The sequence below is a fragment of the Panthera onca genome, chromosome B1 (assembly GCF_046562875.1).
Source record: "Panthera onca isolate mPanOnc1 chromosome B1, mPanOnc1 haplotype 2, whole genome shotgun sequence".
Classification (NCBI taxonomy): domain Eukaryota; kingdom Metazoa; phylum Chordata; class Mammalia; order Carnivora; family Felidae; genus Panthera; species Panthera onca.
Window position 1 is genome coordinate 145233071 of NC_138342.1, and position 13034 is coordinate 145246104.

The 13034-nt window shown below is 39.8% G+C and overlaps 1 protein-coding gene across 4 annotated transcripts in view; it reads left to right on the forward strand.

The window, feature by feature from the left end:
* Window positions 1-13034, forward strand: part of PALLD (palladin, cytoskeletal associated protein) — a 406473-nt gene that overhangs the window by 185408 nt on the left and 208031 nt on the right. For all 4 annotated transcript variants that reach the window (XM_060653807.3, XM_060653808.3, XM_060653809.3 and 1 more), the window contains 2 exons: window positions 4225-4366; window positions 4892-4915. In XM_060653807.3, the coding sequence (XP_060509790.1) occupies window positions 4225-4366; window positions 4892-4915 (166 nt within the window). The remainder of the gene's footprint in view (window positions 1-4224; window positions 4367-4891; window positions 4916-13034) is intronic.

Consider the following 13034-nt stretch of genomic DNA (forward strand, 5'->3'; position numbering starts at 1 on the left):
ATGAAAACGAACAGATCAGTAGGCTGTCATGGTTACCTTTGGGGCTAGATAGGTATTTACCGAAAAATTGCTGGGTGATTATAATCTTGTGAAGGGTCTAAAAAATGTGGGCATGGTCAGTGACCTGATAGAGCTTACAATAGAGTGGGAAAGCCAAGACAGGTGGGAAAACAGACAAAATGCTGTGTTTGAAATTGTTTGGGAGAAACAAGTTTTATAGAAATAAAAAAAATGGGTAATAATTCAGTTTGTTCTAAGTTTGTGTTTTGCCTTGCCAAGCTGAATGACCTCCATTTCATTTGTCAACTGCTCAACTCAAAAATGGTTCCATGTAGCATATCTTCTCTCTCTTTCTTTGTTTTTTTGTCTTTGTTTTGTTTTGAGAAAATTACAAACCTTTATTGAAAGACCTCTAAAAAGGCCTAAATAAGTGAAGAGAAATACCATGTCTGTGGACTGGAAAATGGTCAAGAAATCATGACTCCCAGATTAATCTGTAAATTTAATGAATCTAGCTGAAATTCTAACAGGTTCCTTGTTTCATTTGTTTGTTTGAAGTAGAACTTGGCAATTTGACTCTAAGATAAACCCAAAAATAGCCAGGGTACTCCTGAAGAAGGAAAATCATATGATGGTAAGGAAGGCAGGAGATTAGTCCTTGGAGATGTCAAGACTTTGTAAAAATATAGTAGTTAGGACAGTATGGTGCTGGCGTAAGACCAGGTAATCAGAACAGAGCCCATAAAGACACTCCAGTATTTACAGAAACCTGCAGATCACTGGGTAAAGAATGAATTCCTCAGCAGAGATAAAAAAATATATATATATTGGACTCCTATTTCATACTTTTTACAAAAATCTACTCCCAGTAAACTAAAGACAAATGTAAAGAGCAAATCCATAAAACATGCAAGGCAGTGGAGAAGAGCATCTTGCTTGTCTTCCTGGAGGGAATGATTTTTTTTTTCTTCTAAGCCAGCCTGAATCCAGCTTTATTAAAGATCTTTCCATAAACAATATTTACTTTAAGACATGGCAACAAATGATATCTGACAACAACTTTGAAAGCCCCCTCCTGGATAGATTACAAAAAGAAAAAAAAAAAAAAAAAGATTGTGTGAAACCTTACCAAAAACAGTGCCACTCTAGTAGTCCATGAAGTTGTCCTTCGTTGCTTAGAACAGCACATGTTACCAAGGTGTGGATAATTCAGGTGCTGTGTGACTTTAGAGCTTTTTGAAAACAGCTTCACCAGATCATCACCAGGAAATCTGTTATCTGCTGTATTGCTACCCAAGACATGGCTGATTTTGAGGGTGTCAATGCACCTCTTGATTTAAGTAGATAAAGAAGATGTGAGGTTTTGCTTTCCCTCCCCATGGGGCTTCACCACTGGGGCCTGGCATATGGAGATGTTAGGGAATTCCTCCTGGGCACCGAGAGAAATCCTTGAAAACTAGACACAAAACCTTGTTCCTCCTGAATCAGTGACATATTAGTGGTATATCCCCTTTCTCCAGAAGAAAACCATGAACCATACTGTGTGCCAAACACACAGTGTAGTAAAAAGAAACATAAACTTCTATATTTTTATAAAGGAATTCTATATTTTTATAAAGGAATCACAAACTATGGAGTGACTGGAAGCATAGAGCACCCCTCCCTGGGCATTTTCGGTGCCTTCTACCCTCTGTGTCTAGACTGTAGACCATCTCTGTTCTCTGCAGGATTGCTTTCTTCCTTCTTTGCGTTTGCTTTCCCTTTGGGCATCTTTTCTCCCTGCTTTGCTGGGTCCTTTTTGGGCCTGAGCTTTGGTTTTGGAGGGGCAGGTGTAGAAAATAAATCTGCTGATCTCCTTTGTATCTCAAACTAGCTTTCCCTTTGTCACCCTTAGCATCTTTGGGGGCATGATGGTGACAGTGAACGCCAGGTGGGCTTTGCCAGTTTAAGAGGTGCCTCCATCTATTTCCTCCTACTACTCTGGTAAAGATTCCCAGGTTTCGCAGCTGGTCAGAGGCGGAGCAGCACTTCTGCCTGTGGGCCACCGGGCTTTGCTTGGGACGGCAGAGCTGGCATGGACTGTGGGACTTTGGGCTGTAGGGACACATGAGAGACTGGGAGAGCAGCTGGCCTCATGTGGCATTTCTTGCTAAATAGTTGGACCCCTTCAAGGAATCGCAGTATCCGGTGGGCTTGGTATATGACGTGAGATACCCTTATATGGACCTGAAACACACTCAGGAGTCCCAAAGTTTACAGAGTGGGTGGTGCAGATTGCCAAGCACAACTTCTGAATGCAGTCTCCTTCAGTGCTCCTCATCATGTTCCTGCAGGTTCTCCTAGTGGCTCATTCTGCCTGGCTGTGGCTTTTCTCAAGATAAAAATGTTTGCTCCAGGGCGCCTGGGTGACTCAGTTGGTTAAGCATCCGACTCTTGGTTTTGGCTCAGGTCATGATCCTATAGTTGGGGAGTTCGCGTTCCCCATCGGGCTCTGTGCTGACAGTGTGGAGCCTGCTTGGGATTCTCTCTCTCTGCCTCTCTCTCCACCCCTGCCCCCCTCTCTATTTCTCAGCATAAATAAATTAAAAACAGAAAAAAAGTTTGCTCCAGGTGGAGTCAAATTGTGATCCTGGAATAAGTGGAGTTTTGACTCTTCAGGTCCTTGGCATCCTGCCCATTTTCTCTATCTCTGACTCTCCAAAGTTTGAACAAAACACACAATCCTAATAAATCAGAGTCTCCTTTGGTGCCTGAAAGGTCAAATATGAAACATATTTGTGTACCCTTTGAAATCTACCACAAGCAATTTCCTGGACAAGCCTGGAAGTGTTTAATAATGAATCCACACAACGTGGAGCCTGTGAGCAGCACTTTGCCTGCTGTGGTCCATTAAATTGGCTCTTCTCTGGACCCGATCACAAAGTGAAAAAGTCCATTTAAAACCAGAGATTTCCTACATTAAAAAAAAAGGGGGGGGGTTGAAGAATGCAGTCAGAAGTAGTTAATAATCTTAACCTTTTTACTTAAAAAAGGCGTTCTTGTTAACTACCGAAATTATCAAATGCCTTCTCCGACTTAACACTAGATTCTCATAGTTCCTCTGCCAACATCATCAACTTTGAGAATTTCCTTAGAGCTCTAACACACTCACCGAAGGCCATTTGCCACAACATTTGTTTTTCCCAACAGGCCATTTGTCATCCCTTGAGATAATCTTAAATAATAAATGAAACCGAAAAAACCACACAACTTCTTGATGTGAGTTTGTTTGCTTTTGGTTGATGTACAGGTGAATTGCTTTGTCATATTTGAATTATTTCAAGATTTCTACATGACCTATGTAAGATCTCATGCTATGAAGTCAGAAGTTTAAAAAGTCAAAAAGTTTAGTTAAAAAGTCAAAAGTTAAGTTTAAGCCATTGCTAGGTCCTCCTGGAGAAAGAAGGTAGAGAACCTATGGAAGAGGACTGGGCATCTTTTGATATTTAATAACAAGTATAAAAGCTTTTACCTCTTTGCATCTGTGAAGCCAAATTAACTTCTAATCCGTCGGACTGTAAAAATGTACTGGTCTGGAATTGGAGTGAGGTCCGGGGCAGCGAGGGTAATTGCAAAGGAAGAGGAAATGAAGGTCATGAAGGGAGATGTACTACGGGTTTTATTGTTTTACTCAGAACTTTAAAATGAGAAAATCCCCAAGCCCCTTGTGTTAATAAACCATGTTAATAAACCTGACGTAGGAAACCCATTGGCAAAGGTGTGTTGGGGGTGGGGGGGAGGAGTACATGGAAAGTTGGAGCATGTGAAAACAAATGTATGCCTTTTTTTTCCTTCCTGTCTGGTTTTCCCAGGAATCTACGTTCATATGAAATATAATGGTTTGGGGAAGTTTGCATTCCACCAGCTGACTCTTAAATGTAGATAAAGGTAACAGGCATTACCATAAAATTCCATAAATATGAAGTGGCAATAAATTTGCAGAGACACGAAGTTTCTAGAGGCCCAGTAGTAAACCTTACTAATGTCATTACATGGAGATTATGAAAAGCTGACAACCAATGGGTTTAAAGGTGTTTCTTTTTATCTGAGTTAGTGGTAATTATTTTATGATGCAAGTTTTGCCTTTTTTTTTTTCCCCCGGGAAGCTTTGGAAGCGTTATTGTCTGTTGTGAAATTGTGGACATGTGCACCAGTCTAACAGGGAGTGTTTTCCTTGAATTTTAGGAACTGCAAAACATAGCTGCATCAGAGGGTCAGGTGGTGGTACTGGAGTGCCGGGTCCGAGGAGCGCCCCCTTTGCAGGTCAAGTGGTTCCGACAAGGGAGTGAAATCCAAGACTCTCCAGACTTCAGAATTCTACAGAAAAGTAAGGAGAGGTGCCCATTCTCCCACATTCATTCATTTTCTTCCCTCAAGCTTCCAAAAAACCAAGAAGGGTTTAGTCATTTGGATGAATTGGTTTCTATTTTTGGGAGAGTAGTAAGACCAGATAACCTGCAAATATGTGGGGTCCAGTGTATTTAAGCAGTGGTGGTCACTTGTGTAACCCTTTGAAGGTCTAATGAAAGTTGTATATACGTCAGAAAATGTTACAGACTTGTGAACTCAAAGTAGGGCAAATAATTTGAGGAGGGGTATAAGCCTCCTATAAGCCCCTCTATGGATTATGGTTTACAAAACTTCCTAGTATAAGCTGTTTGTTACTGGTGGAATTTGGGTTTCTGTATTTCTAGAAATATAAATTGATCTATCACTTTACTCTTTTGTACTGTGGAGTTCCCTATATTCTGTAGACATGTCCTAGACAGAGAAAAGATAGGTGGATTTATTATTAATGGAATCCCGTTCTAATACTCTGTTTTGATTTATTTTTTCCTCATGTGGCAAACAGAACCTAGATCTACAGCTGAACCTGGTAAGAAGCTTTTTCTTTTTGTTTGTTGGTAACATATCTTTGGGGTTTCAATAGTTCTTTGTCTCAGTTTTAAAGCCATAAGCAGAACAATGTTTTTGCAGTTCCCTGGAAATACGAAACCCCCTTAAAGACAATATCTTCTTTATCATGGGGTGTGTCCACTGCATTTTACATCAACTTCTTTATTAGTAAAACATTAAGTTCCATTCAGACAAGAAGGTCAAGCTCAGTGGTTTAAGGCTTTTTTAAATATAGTCTTTTATATTCAGAAAGCAAAGCGAGTTGATAAAAAAAAAAAAATCGTCCTGAAATTCCAGTAGAAAAGAACCATCTGCTACATACTTTCGCTAACCAAAGCCCAGGAACAGCTCGACCCTCCAGCTTAGAAATGCGTCTCACATGAGAGCAGCCCAGAGATGTAAGCAAAACTGACCACCGGTATTTCTCATTTATGTAGCCTGAGCCATAAACTTGTACCGTTCTCCCAGCATGAAGAAAGTCATCTTGCCCTAGGATCTCTCTTAATTACCGGGTCATTTGACCTCATCAGAGTGCTATGTTATCCGGAAGCACCAGATCCAACTCTTCTGCTTCAGACTTTGTGGATATTTATGACTCCTCATGAACTAAAAAACATTTGAAAAAGAAACAATAATGTTTCTCTGTGTATTTTACAGGACGCCCACCTCAAGAGTACTTTCTTTTGTGTTTCTCCCTTTGGCAAAATTACAGTTTCGCTTACTCCTTGACAAAAGGTTGAAAAGCTGATTTGTGCTTTTCTCCAGCTTTGAGCAGCTTCTGCCATCATGTCCCTTAGGAGCCATGGCTTTGCTCTGTCGCTTCTTTGACAACTTGAAAGTTCTCAGTGGGCTACTGCAGGTCAGGTTACTATGGTTAGTCCCGGACCTCTCACATCCGAGCATTGGGCCATTAAAAGTAGGATGTGATCTTTTTAGGATCCAAAGGTTAAAGGGTACTGAGTAGCATCCTTAAGGAACAATTGGAATTGATCTAGTGCCTTCTTGTCATGATTACAACCAGAGATGTTGCCCCACTTAATGTGTCAGTCATCACACCAAATACTGTAGTCACTTTCCAAAACATAGACAACTTCATATTCTGTGATAGGTCTTTATATAAAATTGCATCTTGGGGCACCTGGGTGGCTAAGTTTGGTAAGCGTCCGACTTCGGCTCAGGTCATGATCTTGCTGTTTGTAGGCCCCATGTTGGGCTCTGTGCTGACAGCTCAGAGCCTGGAGCCTGCTTCAGACTCTGTGTCTCCCTCTCTCTCCGCCCCTCCCCTGCTCACACTCTGTCTCTGTCTCTCTCAAAATAAATACTAAAAAATTACAAATTAAAAAATTGCATCTTGCTGGTTCCCTGATACATGGAACTTCTGAGAGTCCATCTGCTGCATGAGCTAAGATGTTAGGGCACATCTTGTGTTTACTATTTTAAATAGACTTATTGATATAAAAGTAGGAGCCAGATACCTCTCTATCTACAAAAAAAGTTGATGTGAAAAAGTCACGGGCAGTTTATATCTTACGATGCTTTATGTGCAAATAAAACTGAAGTTTTGAGCCACAAATTCTAAAAGCATTATTACTGGAACGGATTACTGCTTTTGATGTTGTGTTGTGGATTTTGTGCAAATTCATGCAATTCTTTTTCATCATGTTGTTATCCCTTGTCGTTACCTACAGAGGTGATGATGATTTATGAAATATCTCCCATGATCTGTGTTGGAAATTCATAACTAACCATCATCTAAAAACTCATAACACTGGTTAGAAGCTGCATAGTTTAGTTTCTGAGTACATATGTATTTGAAAATTGAAAATACTCAATATATTGGCTAAGAAGGAATAAATTTGGGTGTGGAGGGAGAACAGAAATGTCTGCTACCACCCCCCCCCTTTTCCATCCTCTTCCCTTTTATCCCTCAAACTACAAACTCTTTTTCAATTATGATTTTCTGTTTTGCTTCTAGCACAATCATGATTTGATCATGATTATTTAATAAAATTAGTTCTCAGCTTCGTGGATAAAATGACCTCTAGACATACATCGGTGCCTTTTTAACATGGCAAAATCATGAAGAAAAGAGCAAGATAATGAGGGGAACTTCCTTTTAAATTGCATATCCTAGCAATATAAGTTTCTCCTTTCATGTTCACTGAATTTCCTTATTTTTCCCCCTTTAGTTAGATCTGGAAGCATTTAAGAAAACAGGGGTGCCTGGGTGGTGCAGTTGTTGAGTGTCCAACTCTTGATTTTGGCTCAGGTCATGATCCCAGAGTCGTGGGATTGAGCCTGCTTAAGACTGTCTCTCTCCCTCTCCCTATCCCCCTCCCCTTCTCACAATGTCCCTCTCTCTCAGAAAGAAATGAAAGAAAGAAAAGAAAAGAAAATGGACTCTTCCATTCTAAGCACAATAATAGAATTTGCTGAGAACAAATATATCTTGGTACAGAAATATGTCAACGAAATCTGTCAATATAAGAAAAAAGGGGTGTCTGGGTGGCTCAGTTGGTTAAGCATCCAACTTCGGTTCAGGTCATGATCTCGTGGTCCGTGAGTTCGAGCCCTGCATTGGCCTTTGGGCTGACAGCTCAGAGCTTCAAGCCTGCTTCGGAGTCTATGACTCCCTCTCTCTCTTCCCCTCTCTTGCTCGTTCGTTCTTTCGTTCATTCTTTCTCTCTCTCTCAAAAGTAAATAAACATTAAAAAAATAATAGAAAAGAAAAAAAAAAACTTGTATACAGTCAGGAGCTATTAAAAACAAAACCTGTGTGGCGTTGGTGGCTCAGTTGGTTAAATGTCTGACTCTTGATTTTGGCTCAGGTCATGATCTCAAGGTTCATGAGTTCAAGCCCTGCATCCGGCTCTGTGCTGACCACCTAGAGCCTGCTTGGGATTCTCTTTTTCTCCCTGCCCTTCCCCTGCTGTCTCTGCCCTTACCCCCTTCTCTCTCTCAAAATAAACATTAAAACACATACACACACACACACACAGCTAGTTTTCCCTGAACTGATAACTTCTCCACAATTATATTTATTACATTACTAGAATTGCTCATTTCTCTTTTATGCCAGAGCATTAAAATGCTCTCCATCAGGCAATCTACAATAGGCATGTAGTGTTAAATAAAACTCATGATCATATTTTTTAAACAAAAAAAAACCCTTTAAACAAATGAATTCAAGTGGACTGCTTCTGTGAGCTGCTGCTATGAGAACTTCAGAAGAAGCAAATGTTAAAATATAATTTGTATTTAAACAGTATTTTGGCATGCCTGACAAAACTAAGTATGATTCTGATTCTTTTACTAGTAGCCAATTGTTTTCCTTACCCTGAGCTTAAAGTTGACCATCGACATTGTTGGGGGAAAAAAACCCAAAAGATATTTTGAACTGCGTACTCTCCTTAAATGACCTGATTGGCTATCCATTAGGCCACTGAACTATTCAACTGTATAAAGTGGATGCAGGAACTGACTTCCCTGATCGCCGTTTTTTAGCCACTGCTAAGTGGAAAGCAGAAAAACAGACATGACTACAGTACATCTGAGGAAAGAGATAAGTTTTATAGGACTAGGCCAGTGATGTTTTCCAAATGCTAAAACATAAATAGTCTTTGAAATTCAGGAACATATCTGAGCATTTGGGTTTTATTACCCTCTCTTCCTACTCTCCAGTCCTCTGACACATTCACTCTTGCTCTCTCCTCCCTAGTTGGTGCTCAATCTCTCTTTTCCTCTCTGCTTTTCCCTACTTCATTCTTTTTATCTCTTTATGCTTCTTCCCTTTTAAAATCATGTGTTAGAGCTATAGAAATGAAATTCACTAGTACCTAGATATAGCCCCATTAGGGATTAGATATTCAGATAAAAAAAGGAACCACCAGGTTCTCTCCTAATGCATTTGAGGGACTGAAACAGGTTTTTCTTGTCACTACTGTGTTGTATCTGTCTAATGTGTTTTACACTCCCTTCTCTGTCTAGACAGAAGTCGGCTTGCATCACAAATCTTTTCAGACTGTTTTGTGAATTAATAGCTAGTCAGCTTACTTAAGACCAACATCCGTTTGTCATATTACCTGCTCTGGCCTCTTTCCTTGACATTCTGACTTTATACTGATTGAATCCTTCAAAGACTAGTCTGGGGTGGAGGTGGTGTGGAGGGCACAGAACACTCATTTGACAGCTGTTAATACTCAGGCCCTTACTCAGCTGTCTGGACGTAGCCACAAACTGTATTGAGTTACTTCTATAGCATTGTCTGGTGGTATGCGAAATTAAAAATCCCGTGTCTTGCTGGCTGGGAAGTTACACATATAAAAATATGATGCCTTGTACTTTCAGTATAAATCTCTGCTAACCAAATGCCACCCATCATCTTAGGTCTTCTATAATAGAATCCATGTTTTGATTCTGTGATTCAGAATGTGAAGTTAATTATACTTGTTAGATGTACTAAGGTGCTGAGTTGTAGGACAGCAATGGTAAGGATGTTTGAGATCCCAGTAGATTATACATAGTTAAGAGCTTAAAGGTTAAACAAAGTTTAAACAAAAGTGGATTGTGTGAAACCTGTGATTCTCAAACTGTGTGACGAGGTGCCCTGGGGCACCACACAGATTGACAGAGGTACTGTAATGTTTGAAAGTTTTAATGCAAGTACAATGATACTCAGCATTTGATAGACACAGCTATTAGCTTGAAACAGTTCAGGGTTTCAACATGAGGTCACTCCACATTCTTTTCTATGACATCATATCTATGTGAAACTGCGTTTTTGATGTGTACATGTGCTAAACAAGTAAGTGCCACGTGAAAATCAATGTGGAACATGAAATGAGGCTGGCTGTGTCCCATCTGATCTCAAGAGTTCTGCAGTACCCAACAGATGCATGCATTCATTAGTTAGTAATTGTGGTTATTTAAGAATAAAATAATATTTTTCTTTCAACTTATATGTGTTTTTTCAAATAGTAACTAACTTGTTAAGACCTAAGTACTTACTGTGTTCTTTCAAAATAACTACGTAACAAATGAAGGTATATATTTTGGCTTAGGAGCATCATAAAAAAAAAAAAAAAAACTATTACTGAGACACTTAGGATCCCATGGACCAAGAAAGTTTGGTTTAATCTTTTGGGAGAGAGGCACATTTGAGAGTGCATCAAAAAGGAAACTGAGTGACTCTTAGAATTCTAAATTCTCCATGATCCTACTCCCAGTCATCTTCTGCACTGACCTTCTAGAATGCTGGCCTGTGAGCCTTTCCTTTCCAGGCAGAGCTTAAAGGACTCCTTTCTGGGCAATCTGAACATCCCAAGAGAAACAAAAAATCCATATGTGTGATATGGGAGTTTTTCCAACAAAGAGGCCATCTAGATCACCATACCGGGAAGGCCAGAGTGGGCAAGCTCCTCTGTCTTCCTCTGAGCATCTAATCAACTCAGAACCGTGTCAACAAAAAGAGAGAAAAGACCTCTGAAGAAACCTGCATCATGGATGATCTAGAAGAAAAGAAGCATCTTCCCTGGAAAGCAACTTGAATAAAACGGACTTGCAGAGAGAAGAAAATGTAAAAACCCAACCCTCTTCTCAGATAAGAAAATCAGCGCATCCAAAAAGTGAAATTGAAAATGCTTTAAGAAGAGGGGAGGAACATTCAGAAAAAAGCTCTTGGAATGGAAAGCTGGTAGCAGAAATAAAAGTTGAGGAAATGTTTCACAAAGTAGGGCAGAAAGACAGCAAAGGACTATAAGAGCAAAGGTAAGAAGAGTAGATACACTAGAGAACCTGCTTAAGTAGACTACACCTATATATTGGAATCCCAGAGGAGAGGAGAAGTAAGGGGACGAGATTATCAATGAAATATTTGCTTAATTCCCTAAACTGAAGGTAACCGTTCCCAGATTGAAAGGACTCACTGTGTGAACAGTGGATGAAGATAACTTCACAGCAGTGTGCATCATGAAATTCAGAATATCCAGGACAAGGAGATGATTCTGCCAGTGTCCAAGGGAAAAAAACACGAAGGCACATAAAACAAGATCAGAATGGCTTCAGACTTCTTAGTAGTCATGCTAGACATGAAGAGACAATGAAGCAAAACCTTCAAAATTCTGAAGTAAAATTACCTCGAACTTAGAATCCTACACCCTGCTATACCTTCAATTCTTTGTGAAGATACAGTCAAGAGTTTCCAGACTTGCAAGGTCTCGGAGGTTTTCCTCCACAACTCTTCAGGTGGGATGTGTTCTACCCAGGAAGAGAACTCCCCTAGAAAGAGGAAAATGTGGTGGATGGGAAGCAGGCGATCAAGTGCAGGTGAGAGCCAAAGGGAGCCCTGCAGGCAGGTGACAGCTGGACGTCAGGAATGGAGGATAGGTCCAGATTGGAGTTGTGGGATACAAGAGACAGACACACTGAAGTTTTCAGCACTAAGAGCTCATCGCCACTGCTTCCTCCTTTACCTGATGACAGAATGGCAGGGTGGCAGGCCTGTTATGCTCTCCCCTCCCTGCACAGCCTCCTGATTCAGCTAAGAACACTCATTTCATCCTCCCTTCCGCCACCGTTCTCACTTGTTCTGGTGCTGAGATTTGGAAGTTGGCCATGTTGAACTTAAAAACAGAAAGCATGGGGACACCTATTTCCCCAGCTATTCGTGCTGGCTGTCCAGTTCCTGCCCACACTTAGCTCCACCAGACTTCCTCATGGAGGTAAGCCTTAAGGTTCCCAGGACTCATTCAGGATTACTTGTCTGCCGATTACTCCTGTGGTGGTTTTTGTAAACATCATGGGAAGGTTGAAGCCAGTTTATACCCCAAGATAGTTCCTGTAAACTTTTTCTGACAAGTTTGCCTTTTCTTTGCACAGTAAAACTTGTGGTTAGGACTCAATTTTTAAAAACCAAACACATTTTTTTGAAGGATACAAATACAAGAAACATAATCAAAGGACTGATGATCTCAAAAGAAGGGGGAGGATTCAATTGGGGAGGACATGGGGGCATTTCTAAAGTATTAGTAATATTTTATTTCTTAGACTTGATGGGTGCACAGGGGTTCATTTTATTGTTATTCCTTAAACCGTGCATTTAAAATATCCTCTATATATGATACAGTTTGCAATTGCAAAAAAAAAATCCTTTATGAAAATTTATGCAAACATTACATTTACCAGCACTGAATCTCATCTTGTTGATTTTAACCCAGACTCGTTTTTATCAGTTGTGTTAAATAAACCCACTTTGGGGTTTGGAAGGTAAAAGCTGGATTTCTTTTTAGTTAGGCTGGACTCCAAAGGCTGACGAAAGAAGGCATTTTATGAAAATGTCCCCTTATCACCCAAAGGACATAAGTAATGTTATCCTTGCTGCCTCATCATTTTATAAGGTTTGGCAAACAAAGTTATTTGTATTTAACAAAGTGTTAAGTACGTCCAAAAATTTGAATGAAACTCATGGTTGAGTTCTGAGAGATATTTACATGATTAAGTAATTTTTAGCTAACTATAAAAAAAATTTATCACCAGTAAAAGTTTCCAATTTAGTAATTTATCACATGCCATCCAATCAAAACCTTTCATCTAAGAAAAATGGATTAAAATGGATCATAGAGCTACTGGTAATTTAAAATTTTTCCATTTTTTAAAATGGACAGTTTTTTAAAATAGATAAGTAAGCCTCTAACCACCTTTGTTGGAGATAAACAGTCATCTCTTGACTTCCATTTCTGACCAGAATGTATTTTACAGATGTCTTAAAGGACTTTGTTCAAATAAGATGCTTGCAGATGAAAATGCAATATTACAGCCTAGCTCATCTCATTTCCTCATGGCTTTCTTCATTTTGGTCATGTCAGAACCATACAAGCCATGATGCTTACTTTCTCTGAACAAGATGTGAGCCTAGTGTCACTTTGGGACGAAATTTTCCAAGAGCAGAAAAGCTAAACAAGCTCTGGGGCATTTGACTAAAATTTTATCTAGTACAAGTCACTGAGACATAGCAATGTGTGAAGATCACTAGAGGAACATCCCAATGATTGTCCTTCTGTGGTGGTGGTGGTGTTCAGTGAGGTTGTAGCCTTTTCTAGAAG